This window comes from Rhea pennata, chromosome 25 (assembly GCF_028389875.1).
Source record: "Rhea pennata isolate bPtePen1 chromosome 25, bPtePen1.pri, whole genome shotgun sequence".
NCBI classification, from domain to species: Eukaryota; Metazoa; Chordata; class Aves; order Rheiformes; family Rheidae; genus Rhea; species Rhea pennata.
The window spans coordinates 3,545,765-3,558,135 of NC_084687.1; the positions used below are offsets into that span (position 1 = coordinate 3,545,765).

Sequence of the window (12,371 nt, forward strand, 5' to 3'; positions counted from 1 at the left end):
GCCATCTTGAGCGCGGCGCGGCGGGGCGCCCGAGGCGGCGGGCGCTGAGGCGGCTCGGTGTTACCACAGCACAGGACAGAGGTGCCGCGGCTGTGGTTTTAGGTGCATTTTCGCTGAAGCCCCTCCAGACCTTCCCCCCTTCCCCCTGCCCCGCCCATGGTGGGCGGTTACCACAGCCTGGGAGAGCGGCGGGGGGGGGGGGGTGTCAGGGTGGGGAAACAGCCCCCTCACTCCAACCGCCCCTTCCCCGCCCAGCTAATTTCCAGGGCATGCAGCCATGGCTGCAGCAAAATCCTCCAAATCTGGGCATTTCTCAGGGCCATCTGCTGGGAAACCAAGCTCTAAATTTCACAGGACACACAAGACACCTGCTTGCTCATAGCACAGCCTCGGATATACCTTTGGGCAACAACAAAGGGAGACGGGGAACAGGCTCGACCGCAGCCGAGCTTCATCCAGGCTCCCGGAGACAGACCAGGCTCAGCAAAGCTTGGAAACACACTCAGTGTTTAAGCACGAAAACCCTCATCTTCAAGCCCCAAAGGCAGCGTCACCCCACGCCGCGCGCAGCACCGCAGCGCTGCAGGGAGGCGTTCGCTCACTGCGCGCACCCCCTCGCTTCGGTTTCCTTTCCGCCGTGCCGCGGGCTCCATCAGGCTCAGCCGCGGAGGTGCTCGACAGAAACACTGTCTTGTAGCGCGCACCGCATCCCCTGCGGCTTTTGGGTCCCGGAGCCTCCGCTGTGCTGGCGAGCGATCCCGGCGAGGGATGCCTGCTGCAGCCGCTGCCTCTCCAAGGAGCGGCCGCTGCACAAGGAAGCTGGCGCCAGTCTCCCTTGCTGCTCCCCTTCACCGCCATCACCTGCAAGGAGGAGAGAAATCAGAGATCTCCCAGGAATAGAGAAACCTGCCCCAGGTTCCCTCCACCACAGTTTCTGTTGGCATCGCAGCGGTTTCCCATCACACACCGCAAAACAGGAGAGCGGAGATGCTCCTGTCCCCGCTCCGAGCACACCCAGCCCTACAGAAGAGGAGGCATTTTTGCATTTTCACCTGGGAGGTGCTTCTTCCAGCACAGCCTGCAGTGATTTCTTCAGCGCCGCATTGCTCTGACCCAGAGCTGCAGACAGACGGCCCCGATGGGCTGCCGTGACCTGGGAAGGAGAGGAGCACAGTGCTCAGACCCCGCTTGGCACTGAGGCTCATGGTGCAGCCAGTGCTCTCCATTTCAGTGCCAGCAGGCACTGCTACCTCCTGAAGAGCAGAGCTGCATTCCCAGGAGCCTACCGGAGACCCAGGGCCCAGCTCTTGGGAGCAGGTCAGCTCATCTCTGTCTGGTCTGCTGCATCCAGAGCCCCAGAAAGTCAAAATTCAGCACCTAGCCTTAAATACTGGTCTTACTCACATGACTTTGGTACAAGGTGAGCACAGCCATCATCAGCTTGGCATAATTCAGCGATGTGGCAAAGGCTGGGGCATGCTGGCACAGAGTAAGGACCAGGAGATCGAAGAGTTCAGAGGGCAGCACCTCCTGGAAGAGAGGCGCAAGCAGAGAGGAGAAGAGGCCCTTGCTCCAGCGCTCTTTGAGCACTGCAAGGGTCAGCAACAAAATCCAGAGGACAAGGGAGAGTCCCCTCACCTGCCTCCCCAGCACGGACTGCACAACTGGCAGGAGCCTCTCCGACAAAGGCACCTCCAGGACCTGGCTGCAAAGGACAGTAAAGAGGGGACACAGCCAGGCCATGAGGGTTGGATGTGGTGCACCACTCAGAGCTGTGCTGGCTCTCCTGAGTGGCCATAGCCAGGCAGGCCCATCTGAGGCAGGTGCAAGGGCACAAGCAAACATGCTCTGCCCCCATATTCCTTTACCTCAGCACCAGTCGCACATACTCCGGCTCCAGGCACTCCTCCACAAGCTCACACACCAGCTTGGTCTGCTCAGGGCCTGCAGGGGCAAAGCAGAGAGGCAGAGCCTCCAGAGGCTGCACCCGACCCTGCTCAGTACCCCCTCCCTGGGGGGGCGTGTGACCTAGTCAGGACACCCAGAACCCCCTCTAAAGTTTGGGAGAATTCAGTTTCCTTTGTCCATCTGCAGCAAGGGTTTAATTACCACCAGTCCCAGTCAAAGGGAGATGCTGCCCCTTGAGGATTCATGCAAACTCTCTTCTTGCACCAGAGCCACCCCCAGGGGCAGTTTTGGCCCCAGAATTAGCAGTTGGCAGGAAGCCCCAAGCTTACGGAGGGATGGCAGCTTCTCTTCAGGAGAGCTGATGCTGGGAAACAGCCATGCTCCCCATCCCTGTTCATATCAGGCATCGGTAAAACCACCTCCCATCCAAACATCCAAGCATTCACTTTTCCAAGTTAAATGAGCCCTCTGTAGTTCCTAATGCACAATCTAGTTGATAAATGCCCTTTGAGAGACTGTACTCTGCAGCTAGAGCTTCCCTTTCAACTGGATGGAGCCATTTGCAGCCCACAGCCTCTCTCCAGCTCCTGCAACTGTTCCCAAAACAAGCTGCATCTCTTCTGACCATAGCTGAAAGGAGGGCACAAGCCCAGCTCACCTTCTCTGGGTCCCTGCAGGATCGGAGCCACCACGACTCGGCAGAAGGGCTGCGCGTACTTGGAGCAGAACGAAGCCAGGGCAGCCATGAGGTGGCGGGAAGGCGGCTGGGTGAGCGCCAGGACCTAAGGACAGAAAAGGCAGGAAATCAGGATGCAGGTGAGGGAGACGGAGACCCGACCTGAAACCTCTGCCAGGGCACTTACTCGTGCGAGGAAGAGCTGCTCTGCCAGGATGGCTGCGCTGGTGTAGCTGAGATCAGGGGTGAGAGCCAGCAGCCACGTGCAGAAACGTACCAGGAGATGCTCTGGGCAAGTGGAAAGCTGCAGAAAGGAGCACAGCCCCTCAAGCTGGTGGGGGCAGAGAAGACAAAGATGTCAGGGCGAGCAGCAGGCCCTCTGCAGTGCTAGGCACCCAGCAGCCCTTCCCAGAGGTGGCCACAAGGATACCAACACTCACCTGGCCAGGAGAGCAGTCGTTCAGGATACGCAGCTCGGGCGGGATGCTCAGCTCGGAGTGCTGCAAGGAAACACACTCTTTGGTAACAGATCTCCATCAAATAAACCAAAACAGAACTTTAGGGTTTGTTCCCTCTTCATTGCCTGCCCTCTTTGGCTAGCGCTGACCCCCCAGCACAGTCACTGGTGTTACTCATCGTACAGTGACACTTAGCAAGTGGGACATAGGTATCAGCATATGAGCCCGAGGGAGGCAGCAACTGGCCTATCTTTTGATGCCTTCTTGTGAAACTCCTTATCCCGGCCCTTCTGGAGGCCCTGGATGAGCTAGTTTAAACTATCTGCTCCAAGGAGAAAGGTAGAAGCAACCACTTACACTGGACTCCACCTGCAGCAGCCTTTTCAGCCTTGGCCCATGCATCTGGCAAAAACAAGATGAAGGAACAAAAATCAGATTTTAAAGAAGAAGCAGGTGCCCTGGCTGGAAGACAAAAGTAAATCACTCTGGCAAGGCATTGCTGGCTCATTTTACTTCCTTAATTTCTAAAGGAGGGACAGTGGGAGGCCAGTTAAGAAGTCAGCTAATATGACAACTCCATTTTGCAGAGCAGTTTCCCACATCATTTGATTTTGAAACTGGGCAACATGGCTGGCTGTATGGTGCAGGGCTGGTGCTTGGCATCACCAGTGTTTTGAAAGGGAAGGTGAGTTAAAACAAAAAAAACAATCAAGCAAACAAAAAAAAAGCCACACAGCCCCACCACAACTGCAGTATGGTCTCGGTCTCAGCTTGGCTCCCTGCTCACAAGGCTGCTGCAGGCAATGCGGGGATGTTCCCAGCACTACATCCATATCTCCAGCAGCACTGGGCAGGGCAGGCCAGGACAAGGTCAAGAAACCAAAGGGATTCAAAAGCCACCTGGTACCTGGAGAAAGGTCTGGACCTCCGCTGCCAGCTCTGCCTGCGAGCTCTGCCTGGCCTTGCTCGGCTCCACGGCTGTATCCTGCTGGGAGCTTTCCAGAGCAGACCCAACTGGGCTCTGAGCAGGTCTGTCCCCCGATGACTCCGCAGGCAACTCCTCTAGGGGTCCTGGGAGGTACAGGTCAAATCCAGCCTCTTCTAGCACCAACCTTTTGCCATGCCTCTCCTCTTTCAACTCCAGAATCTTTTCTGACGCTTTCTTGCGTTTCCCATCTTGAAACACGGAGCCAGCCGTGTCCTCGGTGGGGGTAGGCCCTTTGCTGATGCACCAGTTCAGTCTCCTTTGCCCCTCTGGTTTGCTCTGGGCATTGCCCGCAATTTTCTGGCACAGGCATCTAAGCTGCTGTTGGCACCCATCCGTCAGGGCAGCGGGGGACAGGGACCTCTCCTCTTCCCTCAGCCCCTGCCGGAGCAGATCTCCCAGCGTTTGCACCCAAGGATCCACACCAGGGTGCTGTGTCACGGCCTGAAGCAGCCGGCTGAGGCAATCCCGCGGCACCACAGCTTGTACCACATGCAGCAGAGAGAAGAGGTTTCTCTGACACACAACAGGGAGAAGCAGCAGCAGCGGCTTGCTAAAGAAGGGGAGAAAACAGAGAGACACGTCAGAGCAAAGCCCAGCAAGGCTCTGTGTCCCTGCGTGTTAACTTGCCCGCGGGACAGTGTCTAAATGGGCTAGAATATGAGAGGACTCAGCCAATACTTATACAAGCTTTTTCAGCTAAGACCTGCAAGACCAACAGGCCTCCTGCCAGCATCCTGACTTCCCATTTTGACCATTATGCCAGAGGGAAGGGGACACGTGCTGCAGAACTGGATGCCCAACACGCCAACCCACCCGCACCGCACTGGGAAGGTCCCACGAGCTTTGGAAACGCGGCCAACTCACACAGCCAGGGTCTTCTCAAGCCCCTCCAGCGTGGGCTCCTCTGAGCACAGGGCTGCCGTGAAAGCCTGCCAGGAAAACGCTTGCCCCGGTCCCTCGCCAGCCTGGCCACGCTGCAGCGCTCGGAAAGCGGCCAGAGCCCCGGACGAGCCGGTTGCGAGCGCGTGGAGCAGGAGGCGGGATGCCTTGTCGAACCTCTTCAGCCAAGGCGGGCACGGGCGCTCCATTGCTGCAGGGCTACTGGGGCCCCTTGACCGGCCGAGCGCTGGAAGACCGAGGGGAGCCCGAGCTGGCTGGCGGCAGAAGGGCTGCAAGGAGGATCAGCGCACCTGGGACCCGGCCGACCTCCAGCCGTTTGCCCTCATCCTGCTCACGGCTGAGGTGGTCGCAAAAATAGTTTATCACCCGAGGATGCAGAAGCGTTACGGAGCTGAGGATTGCAGCAGTGCCAAAGGACTTAGCACTCCCCTGAACCCTCTAAAAAAAATTATATTTAACTTCTTTTCTTGGCCCCCCGGCGCCTCCACGCCGCTTCCGGGCCGGCGCGCGCCGTATGCAAATCGAGCCATGCAAACCCGCCCCGTATGCAAATCTTCCACGTTACGCAAATCGCCCCTTAAAGGAACCGCCGGCCTCCTCCGCCCCCCCCCCCCCAGCCCCAATCCAGGAAGGAGCCCCACGGCAGCATTACGCAGAGCTCGTTTTATTTCATAGTTTCCACACTTGGGTTAAAAAGCAGTTTAAAAATAGCACAGCACAGCTGCCCGGCCCACCCACCCAGGCCTCCCCCAGCCCCACATGCACTAAGAACAGCCCCCTTTCTCCCAGCACCCACCCACACCACCCTGCAGCCCCCCAGGTGCCAGCATTGCCCTGTCAAGGAGATTGGGGAGAAGGGGACGCTGCCCTCAGTGCCAAGGGACCACTGCAACCCCTTTCGCCCCCTCGCCCTCGCAGAGGGGAGGACGTGATCGGTTCCTCCATGGGCAGGATGGTAGCCAAAACACGGCACCCACGGCATCCACCCAGGAGGGCAAGGGGCCAGGGATGCCCCCACCACGCACAGAGCTGCCTCGAGGCGATGCCAGAGGCAGATAGGCACTGTAAAAGGAGATGCTTCCCCCTCCCAGAAAAGGATTTTGTCGCTGCTGAGAGCATCGGGACCCAGCAGGGTATCCCAGAGGGCCTAGTCGGAGTCGCTAAAGTCCGTGAAGATGCTCTCCGGACCGTAAATCGAGTACTGGCCGGTCTCCATCAGGGCCAAGGTAAGAGCCCACTCGAGGATGTAGAGCTCCTCATCCTCCTCGTCCGAGCTCTCCAAGAGAACAGGGTCAGGCTCCTGCAACACAGGACAACGCTGAAATCCAGCTCCGGAAGGGCAGACGGACACAGACCTGCGAGCGCTGCCTACTTACAACTGGGATCCTCAGCCGCCGCCGCCGCCTGTGCCGAGAAGCCCAGCCAGCCGGGAACTCGTGCAGGTAGATGCAGTCTGACTTAAACGGGCAGTGGCCGTGGCTCCGGACAAAAAATTTGCACCTTATTTTCCTAGGAGATTTGGAAGCATCGTTACAAGCTTGCAGGCAGAAATAGTACAGGCACCGCTGAGATGCGACGCCGGGCACTCACCCTGTCCGGGCCTTGAAGGTTTTGATCAGCTTCTCCTTCTCATCCGCCTCCGAGACCCAGTATTTGTGGGGGATGTAGTAGCTGGACGTGACACGGCACTCCGGGCAGGCCCTGGGAAAAGACAACACGTGCAAGGGGTCTTCCAAAACGGGAAAAAGCGAGGGAAAAGGAGCCCCCAGCAGGAGGGCACAGCCCAAGCGCCTTGGTGGCCTCATCCAGCCCCCCTGTGCTGGGCCAGAGTCCCAGCACCACTGCGCACAAGAGGGCTAATTGCTCACGAGCATCCCCGTCCCTGCAGCCGGCCCCGTGCCAGGAGGATTTAGGGGAGCGGGACGGGCTCACTTGACGACCGCAGTCTGGAAGTCCCGGCTGCGGCGCCACTTGCGGATGCAGCCCAGGCAGTACGCGTGGCCGCAGTTGGGGAGGATGCCGAAGAGCCGCTCCTCCGGCAGTGCCTTCTCGTACACCCGGTCCATGCAGATGCCGCACACCATGGCCTCGCTCCGTGCCCTCCGCGCCGCATCGCCCAGCTCCGCAGCTGCCTGCGAGCAGAGCCGCAGCGTTTTGTGACCGGCCCGGCGCTGCCCTGCTCCGAGCCCCAACCCCTCCCTCCCCACACACACACTTCATTGCTAGCTCGGGACACCCTGCAGCCCCCGTGCACACAGCCCCCCACCCGCGGTGCTGGGAGCCCACCTCTGCATGTTGAGCCCACGTCGCTGTCTCCGCCGCTGCCTCTCCTGCACCAGAGGGAGCCAGCTGCAGTCCCAGCCCTCCTGGTTTGGAGCCTGAGGGCAAGAGAGCTCTTAGAGGGCAAAAAGCCCTTCCCAGCCCATCACCAAAGAGCCCAGCCAGCTGCCCACAGGGCACAGGATTTAGCAATGTAGGTCCCCATCCCAAAGCTGCTGGAAGCCTCAGTTGGGACCACCTTGGAGATGGAGGAAGAAGCATTTGGGCAAGGGCAGATGTGTGTTGGATGCTCCACCACCTCCCTGAGACTCTCAGCTCAGCCCCCCATTCAGTCCAGCACCTACTTGAGGCACCCTGAGCGTGTGCAGGGACAAGTTCTCCATCGACAGCCTGACCAGGGGTATTATCAGGTGCTGGGATGTTCTCCTTGTCCTCCTCCTCCTCCTCATTTTCCTCAAACTGCATGCTTGGGAACCTGAAGGTCAGCTGCGTCATGCTGGGTTCAGCTGGGGCTGAGCGACGCCTGGCTCCCCCCCGGCTCCGGGCCGGCCCCTGGCGCAGGCGGACACGCTCTGAGCCTTGGTGGCCAGGGGGCCCGGTGGGCTCAGGGCCCTGTTGGCTCCCCGGCGGCTCCTCTTGGATGTGCTGGTAGCTGGAGGAGTCCAAGGACAGACAAGGGGAAGGGTGCATTGGCCCAGTGCAGCACCCCTCTGCTGCCAGCCCTTCCCCGTGGCATTGGGCCTGGCCAAACGCCCCTGCCTGCATCATCCCAACCCTCCACCATGCAGCCTCACCTGCAGCGCTCTCCATAGCTGCAAAACCCGCTCTGGAAGTACCTACAGATCTGGGCCGACTTCCTGTCGTGGGCAAAACGGCAGCTCTGGCCCCATCGGCAGGATCCGCGGGCAAAATTCCTGCGAGCCGGAAAAGCCCACGTGGAGGGAGGCTGGGGCCAGCACCCACCAGCCCTGCACCCCCCAACACCCGGCCACCCCGAAACACAGCACCCATGTGTGACACCCACACGCATACCTCCAGGGGCATGGGCTCCAGCTGGACGGGGCTGGTGTCACCCCTGGGTCCTGGGCGCGGACCCAGTGGCTGAGCAGCTCTTAGCCAGCACAACCCCCCACCCAGGGCCCCAGCTCTGCCCCCCCCCCTTCGCTGCCCCACTCTGCCTTATCTCCTGGCTAATTGCTGAGCAAACGAGGGCCGGGGCCGGGCGGCTGCTGGGGCCGGGCAGTTCCCGGCCCCAGTGGGGCAGCCTCATCCCCCCGTGGGGCACGGAAGGCGGCGGGAGCTCTCGGCCGGGGGGCTGCGGGCAGATGGGTGCCCCAGGGACCCCCAGCTCAAGGGCAGACGGCCAGGCTCAGTCCCCCGCAGCCCCGCACCGCAACACCCTCGGCCACGGGGGCACCGCACCCCGCCCCGGCCCCCAGCAGCCGGGCCCAGCACCCCCGGCCCTACCTGCACAGGGGTCTCGGGCGGCCCCCCTGGGCCCTCGGCGCCCCCGATGCCGCCAGCGACCCGGGCTCCATCTCTTCCTGTAGCCAGCAGCTTCTGAGGGGGCAGGGAGCCCTCCCAGGGCTATTTATGGCCTTGGATGGGCAGGGTGGGAGCACCCGGTCCCACCCAGGTAACCCTGGCGGCCCCAGGCCCAGCAGCTTAACCCTTTCCTTGCTGGCTCCCCCCCTCCATCCCAGCGATGAGGTTTGGGGCTCTCCAGCCACCCGCTTCGCAGGGAGGGAGGTCAGCAGCGTGGGGGGGTCCCCAGTGGCCCCCGAGCCCCAGGATGGGGGGGGCCAAGGCTGGCCCAAAGGCAGCTTCCTTCCTCCCCGCTGTTTGCAGTGCGCAGCGCCGTGCACCGCGCAGCGCCGTGCGCCGGCGTGCATCGTGCTACTGCCGGCGCTCCGGGCTCGCAGGAGCCACAGCCTGGCCGGGGCTTTTCCTGGGCAAAGCCCACGTGAGCAGGCTCTGCATGTGCCCAGCTGCTTGTGCCCCTCCATCCCCATGGCGCGGCCCAACCGTGTCTTATTTCCACGGAGAGGGAGAGCCGCAGCCCCGTGTCCTGCTCTGCCGAGGAGGAGGAGGGAGGAGAGGAGACGGCACCCGGCTTCGGGGAACCCAGCTGGCTGCACTACGCCGTGGGAAGGCCCCTGCACCCCTCGTGGCGCTGAGACCTGGAGAATAAATGGGACATGGGAAACGCAGCGGGAGAAGTTACAGCTTCCCCAGAGGGCAGAAAGATGAACAGGGAAAAAAAAAAAAAAAAAAGCTGGAGGATTTGCAATTGTTTCCTGCAAATTTCTGGGTGTTTAGACAGGGCCGAGCACGGAGGCAGGGTTCGGAGACGCGGAGCCCCGGCTCGGCTTGCCTGGCTCAGCAGCGGAGGCCCCGAGCTTGCTTGCCGCAGCTCTTCCGGCCCGCGGGCCGTGTCCGAGCTCTCCTTCCCCCCAGCCTGAGCGACACGGACCCTCTCCTGATCCCCAAACGGAGGAGACGCCTGGCAGCTCGCTGCCGGGTGCCTGCCTCTCCTCCGAGCTAGCAGAGGGGCCGATCCGAAATGCAAACTCAGCCCCTGGGCAAGGAGGGTTTTACCCTCTCGCCATCCTCTGCCCAGACGCCTGGCCCCTTCCCGGCCCGCCGGCAGGACGCAGTGGCTATCGGTGCACCCCGAGGGGCTCAGGTCGTTGCCCAGCTTCACCCCCTGAAGCAAGAGCCGTGGCAAAGATGTTTGGGGAGGAAGCGCTCGGCTCCAAGGCTGAGCTCGTGCTTATGACCGGTTCTCGTTGCCTTTAGGCTTGATGGCAAACGCAGGGAGAGAAGTGACACCAGCAACCAAGACCTGGGAGATCAGAGCGCTTCCCATCGCTTCTGCTGCAAACCCCCGCCACGGGCAGCCCGGGCCAGGAGAAACCCCTCAAAGAAAGGTTGGGAGAGCACCTAAAAGGTTCTTAAATATTTAGTTCAGATTTATTTAAAGTTAAGTCAGTCTGTTAATGCTATTTATATTATTAAAAATGCTTGGAGGTTTGTACTTCTAGCAAAAATAGACATTTGGATTTGAGGGTGGTTATGCTGTCAGGAGAGGGGAAAAGCAAAAAGTTCCTCGGGCGATGAAACCGCGAGTCCTGCGGCCCCGGGGCCGGTGCTGAGCAGGGGCCGCCGGGGGGCTCAGGAAGGGACAAATCCGTGACCGGGTCCTGCATGCACCCCCCTCCGCTTCCTTCCACGGGAGGACGTCAAAGTGCTTTAGCAACGTAGAGGGCTTCCCTGCACCCCCGCGAGCCAGGGAAGGGAAAGGGGCCCTTTGGGATAGAGCGTGGGGAACCCGAGGCACAGCAAGGAGCCGGAGCCGTGGCCCCAGGCTCGGCGCGGGGCCAGCAGCGGCAGCAGGGTGGGTGCAGAGCCGCTCTGCCTGCGGGCGGGTTTTGGGGGACGCCGTGGGAGCAGCCAGTCCCGTAACGCGGAGGGGAAACCGAGCACCCTTCCCCCTCGGGCTTTTAAAGGAATTATTGCACCAGGGAAATCCGCTACCCTGAAGAGGAGCAAAAAATAAAATCAAAACGACTAATTAAATCCCACGAGACCCCTGGGGATTATCTGTACTTTAATAAGGCTGCTCGGGACACCCAGGATCACAAGCTGCAGGTGGGTAAATGCTGCTTCTCAGGTCACACGCTGCCATTCAGGGAGAGGCCTCGGCCTGTCCCCGGCTCCGTCTTCTCTCCGAGAGCAAGGGCGACGCAGACCCCCGGCGCGGGGCTCCCCATCCGGGCGCCTGCAGCACCGCAGGCCTTTCGCTACCACTGCTAAGGTGGCGAGGGAAAAGTCTCAGCGTCGCGCTGGGCAAGGGGTTCGGGCAGACCCCGAAGCTTCAACGCTGCCACGCTCCACGGGCCAGGAGGTCCCTGGTTTTGTGACCATCTCACCGCTCCCTCCCCCTTTACAAATCCTTTGCTTTTATACTATGTTTTACAGCTCTTTGCAATGAATGTTCAAATTAATCCTCACGTTGCTGCTAGGAGGGGGAGGGTGGGTGCCAATCCGGCTCCCTTTCACAGAGGGGGAAACCGAGGCAGGGCAGTTAGCAGACAAGTCAGAGGCCGCGCAGAAAGCTGGGCGCGATACCAGGCTGGCCTGCTGCAGTTCGGGTCTCCCGCTCTCCCTAACGCTGCTGTTCAGCGCTCGCAGGGCTGCTCTGCTGCAGCACCAGCCTGGAAAGCGTGGGATTGCCAGATCTGATCTCTCCTGTGGCGCCCACCGGGCCAGGGCTGCCATGTCCCCTGCGGCATGCTGCAGCGAGAGGCGACCGTGCCCTGCTGCAGCAGGTGCTCAGCCTGGGAACAGGCGCTTCTGAGGGGCCAGCAAAAGCCTCTTCAGCATCAGGGGCTCTGCCTAGAGCCAGCGTGAGCTGGCCGTGACTCTCCCAGGGAAAGAGCAGCCCCTTCATGCTGGTGCTGCCAGATGGCTTTTGCTTGCTCTGGCACTAGCAGGGAGGACAGCACCAGCCCATTGCCCCATGCTGCCAGGAAGCCTCTTCTGACCACACCACTGGCTGCACTGCAAAACCCCAGGAGCCCTGGCTAGGGAAGGGAGCTGCAGGGAAAACTGCAGCCTGTGACATCGAATCCTCCAACCCTGGCCAGCCCCTGGCCTGCCGCTAGCCCTGCACAGACCTCAGGGCTTTCGGCAGCTCACGTCTGCTCAGAAGGGCCTGGGGCAGATACCAGAAGCAAGCGCGTTCTGGCTTCCGCCAAGCCCTTTCCCTCCCATCGCTCCCAGTCACACTGGGGAGGTGCCAGGAGCAGACCTCCTCCGACACGGAGGTACCAGGACCAGGGGCCACGCAGCGCGTGCTCACACACTGACGAGGGCTCCCACCCGTCGCTCGTGAAAGAAAAGAGATCGCATGATTATTACTGGAGATATGAATACACCGTACAGCAAGGGGGGCTGCAGCTGAGGGTCTCTTCTGCTAGAACAGCAGTACCCGTCTTCAAATACTTTCCCTTTTCTTTGGAGAAAAAGAGAAACTTCCTTTCACTACACTGTCCTAGACTTCACAGCTTAGGACTAAGTCTTCAGAGTGCAATACAAAAACAAAATAAAGATACGCTGTAAGTGCTGTTGCTGGCCCTGCTGGATAACCACATCACGC

General features: G+C 60.6%; 3 protein-coding genes across 4 annotated transcripts in view; 1 reads left to right on the forward strand and 2 right to left on the reverse strand.

Moving 5' to 3' along the window:
• Positions 1-12,371, forward strand: part of RPS10 (ribosomal protein S10) — a 382,514-nt gene that overhangs the window by 22,612 nt on the left and 347,531 nt on the right. The gene's annotated exons all lie outside the window — the stretch shown is intronic.
• Positions 491-5,369, reverse strand: FANCE (FA complementation group E). 2 transcript variants are annotated; one of them, XM_062595088.1, is made up of 11 exons: positions 4,895-5,369; positions 3,950-4,580; positions 3,400-3,444; positions 3,025-3,084; positions 2,772-2,915; positions 2,567-2,690; positions 1,869-1,944; positions 1,639-1,705; positions 1,405-1,530; positions 1,053-1,153; positions 491-861 (listed from the first exon to the last, which is right to left on the reverse strand). In XM_062595088.1, the coding sequence occupies exons 1-11, from the start codon at positions 5,116-5,118 to the stop codon at positions 858-860; spliced, it is 1,602 nt and encodes a 533-aa protein (XP_062451072.1). In that variant the 5' UTR covers positions 5,119-5,369; the 3' UTR covers positions 491-857. The 2 variants fall into 2 exon arrangements, with proteins under 2 accessions (XP_062451072.1, XP_062451073.1); XM_062595089.1 differs by lacking the exons at positions 491-861; positions 1,639-1,705 and having other exon boundaries at positions 1,070-1,153.
• Positions 6,078-8,748, reverse strand: LOC134150749 (probable E3 ubiquitin-protein ligase makorin-1). Its single transcript, XM_062594800.1, has 8 exons — positions 8,678-8,748; positions 8,005-8,124; positions 7,555-7,862; positions 7,217-7,308; positions 6,863-7,062; positions 6,521-6,631; positions 6,307-6,439; positions 6,078-6,230 (listed from the first exon to the last, which is right to left on the reverse strand). Exons 1-8 carry the CDS (start codon positions 8,746-8,748, stop codon positions 6,078-6,080), a joined length of 1,188 nt encoding a protein of 395 aa, XP_062450784.1.

Bases quoted from the DNA above. Each gene is read 5' to 3' on its own strand.
- LOC134150749 (XM_062594800.1), bottom strand. From the start codon at position 8,748: ATGGAGCCCGGGTCGCTGGCGGCATCGGGGGCGCCGAGGGCCCAGGGG. The intron at 6,632-6,862 runs GTGAGCCCGTCC...GTCTTTTCCCAG, and splicing joins TTCCAGACTGCGGTCGTCAA to GGCCTGCCCGGAGTGCCGTG. The intron at 6,440-6,520 runs GTGAGTGCCCGG...CAAATCTCCTAG, and splicing joins ACCTTCAAGGCCCGGACAGG to GAAAATAAGGTGCAAATTTT.
- FANCE (XM_062595088.1), bottom strand. From the start codon at position 5,118: ATGGAGCGCCCGTGCCCGCCTTGGCTGAAGAGGTTCGACAAGGCATCC. The intron at 2,691-2,771 runs GTAAGTGCCCTG...TTCTGTCCTTAG, and splicing joins AGCAGCTCTTCCTCGCACGA to GTCCTGGCGCTCACCCAGCC. The intron at 1,945-2,566 runs GTGAGCTGGGCT...TTGCCCCTGCAG, and splicing joins CCTGCAGGGACCCAGAGAAG to GCCCTGAGCAGACCAAGCTG.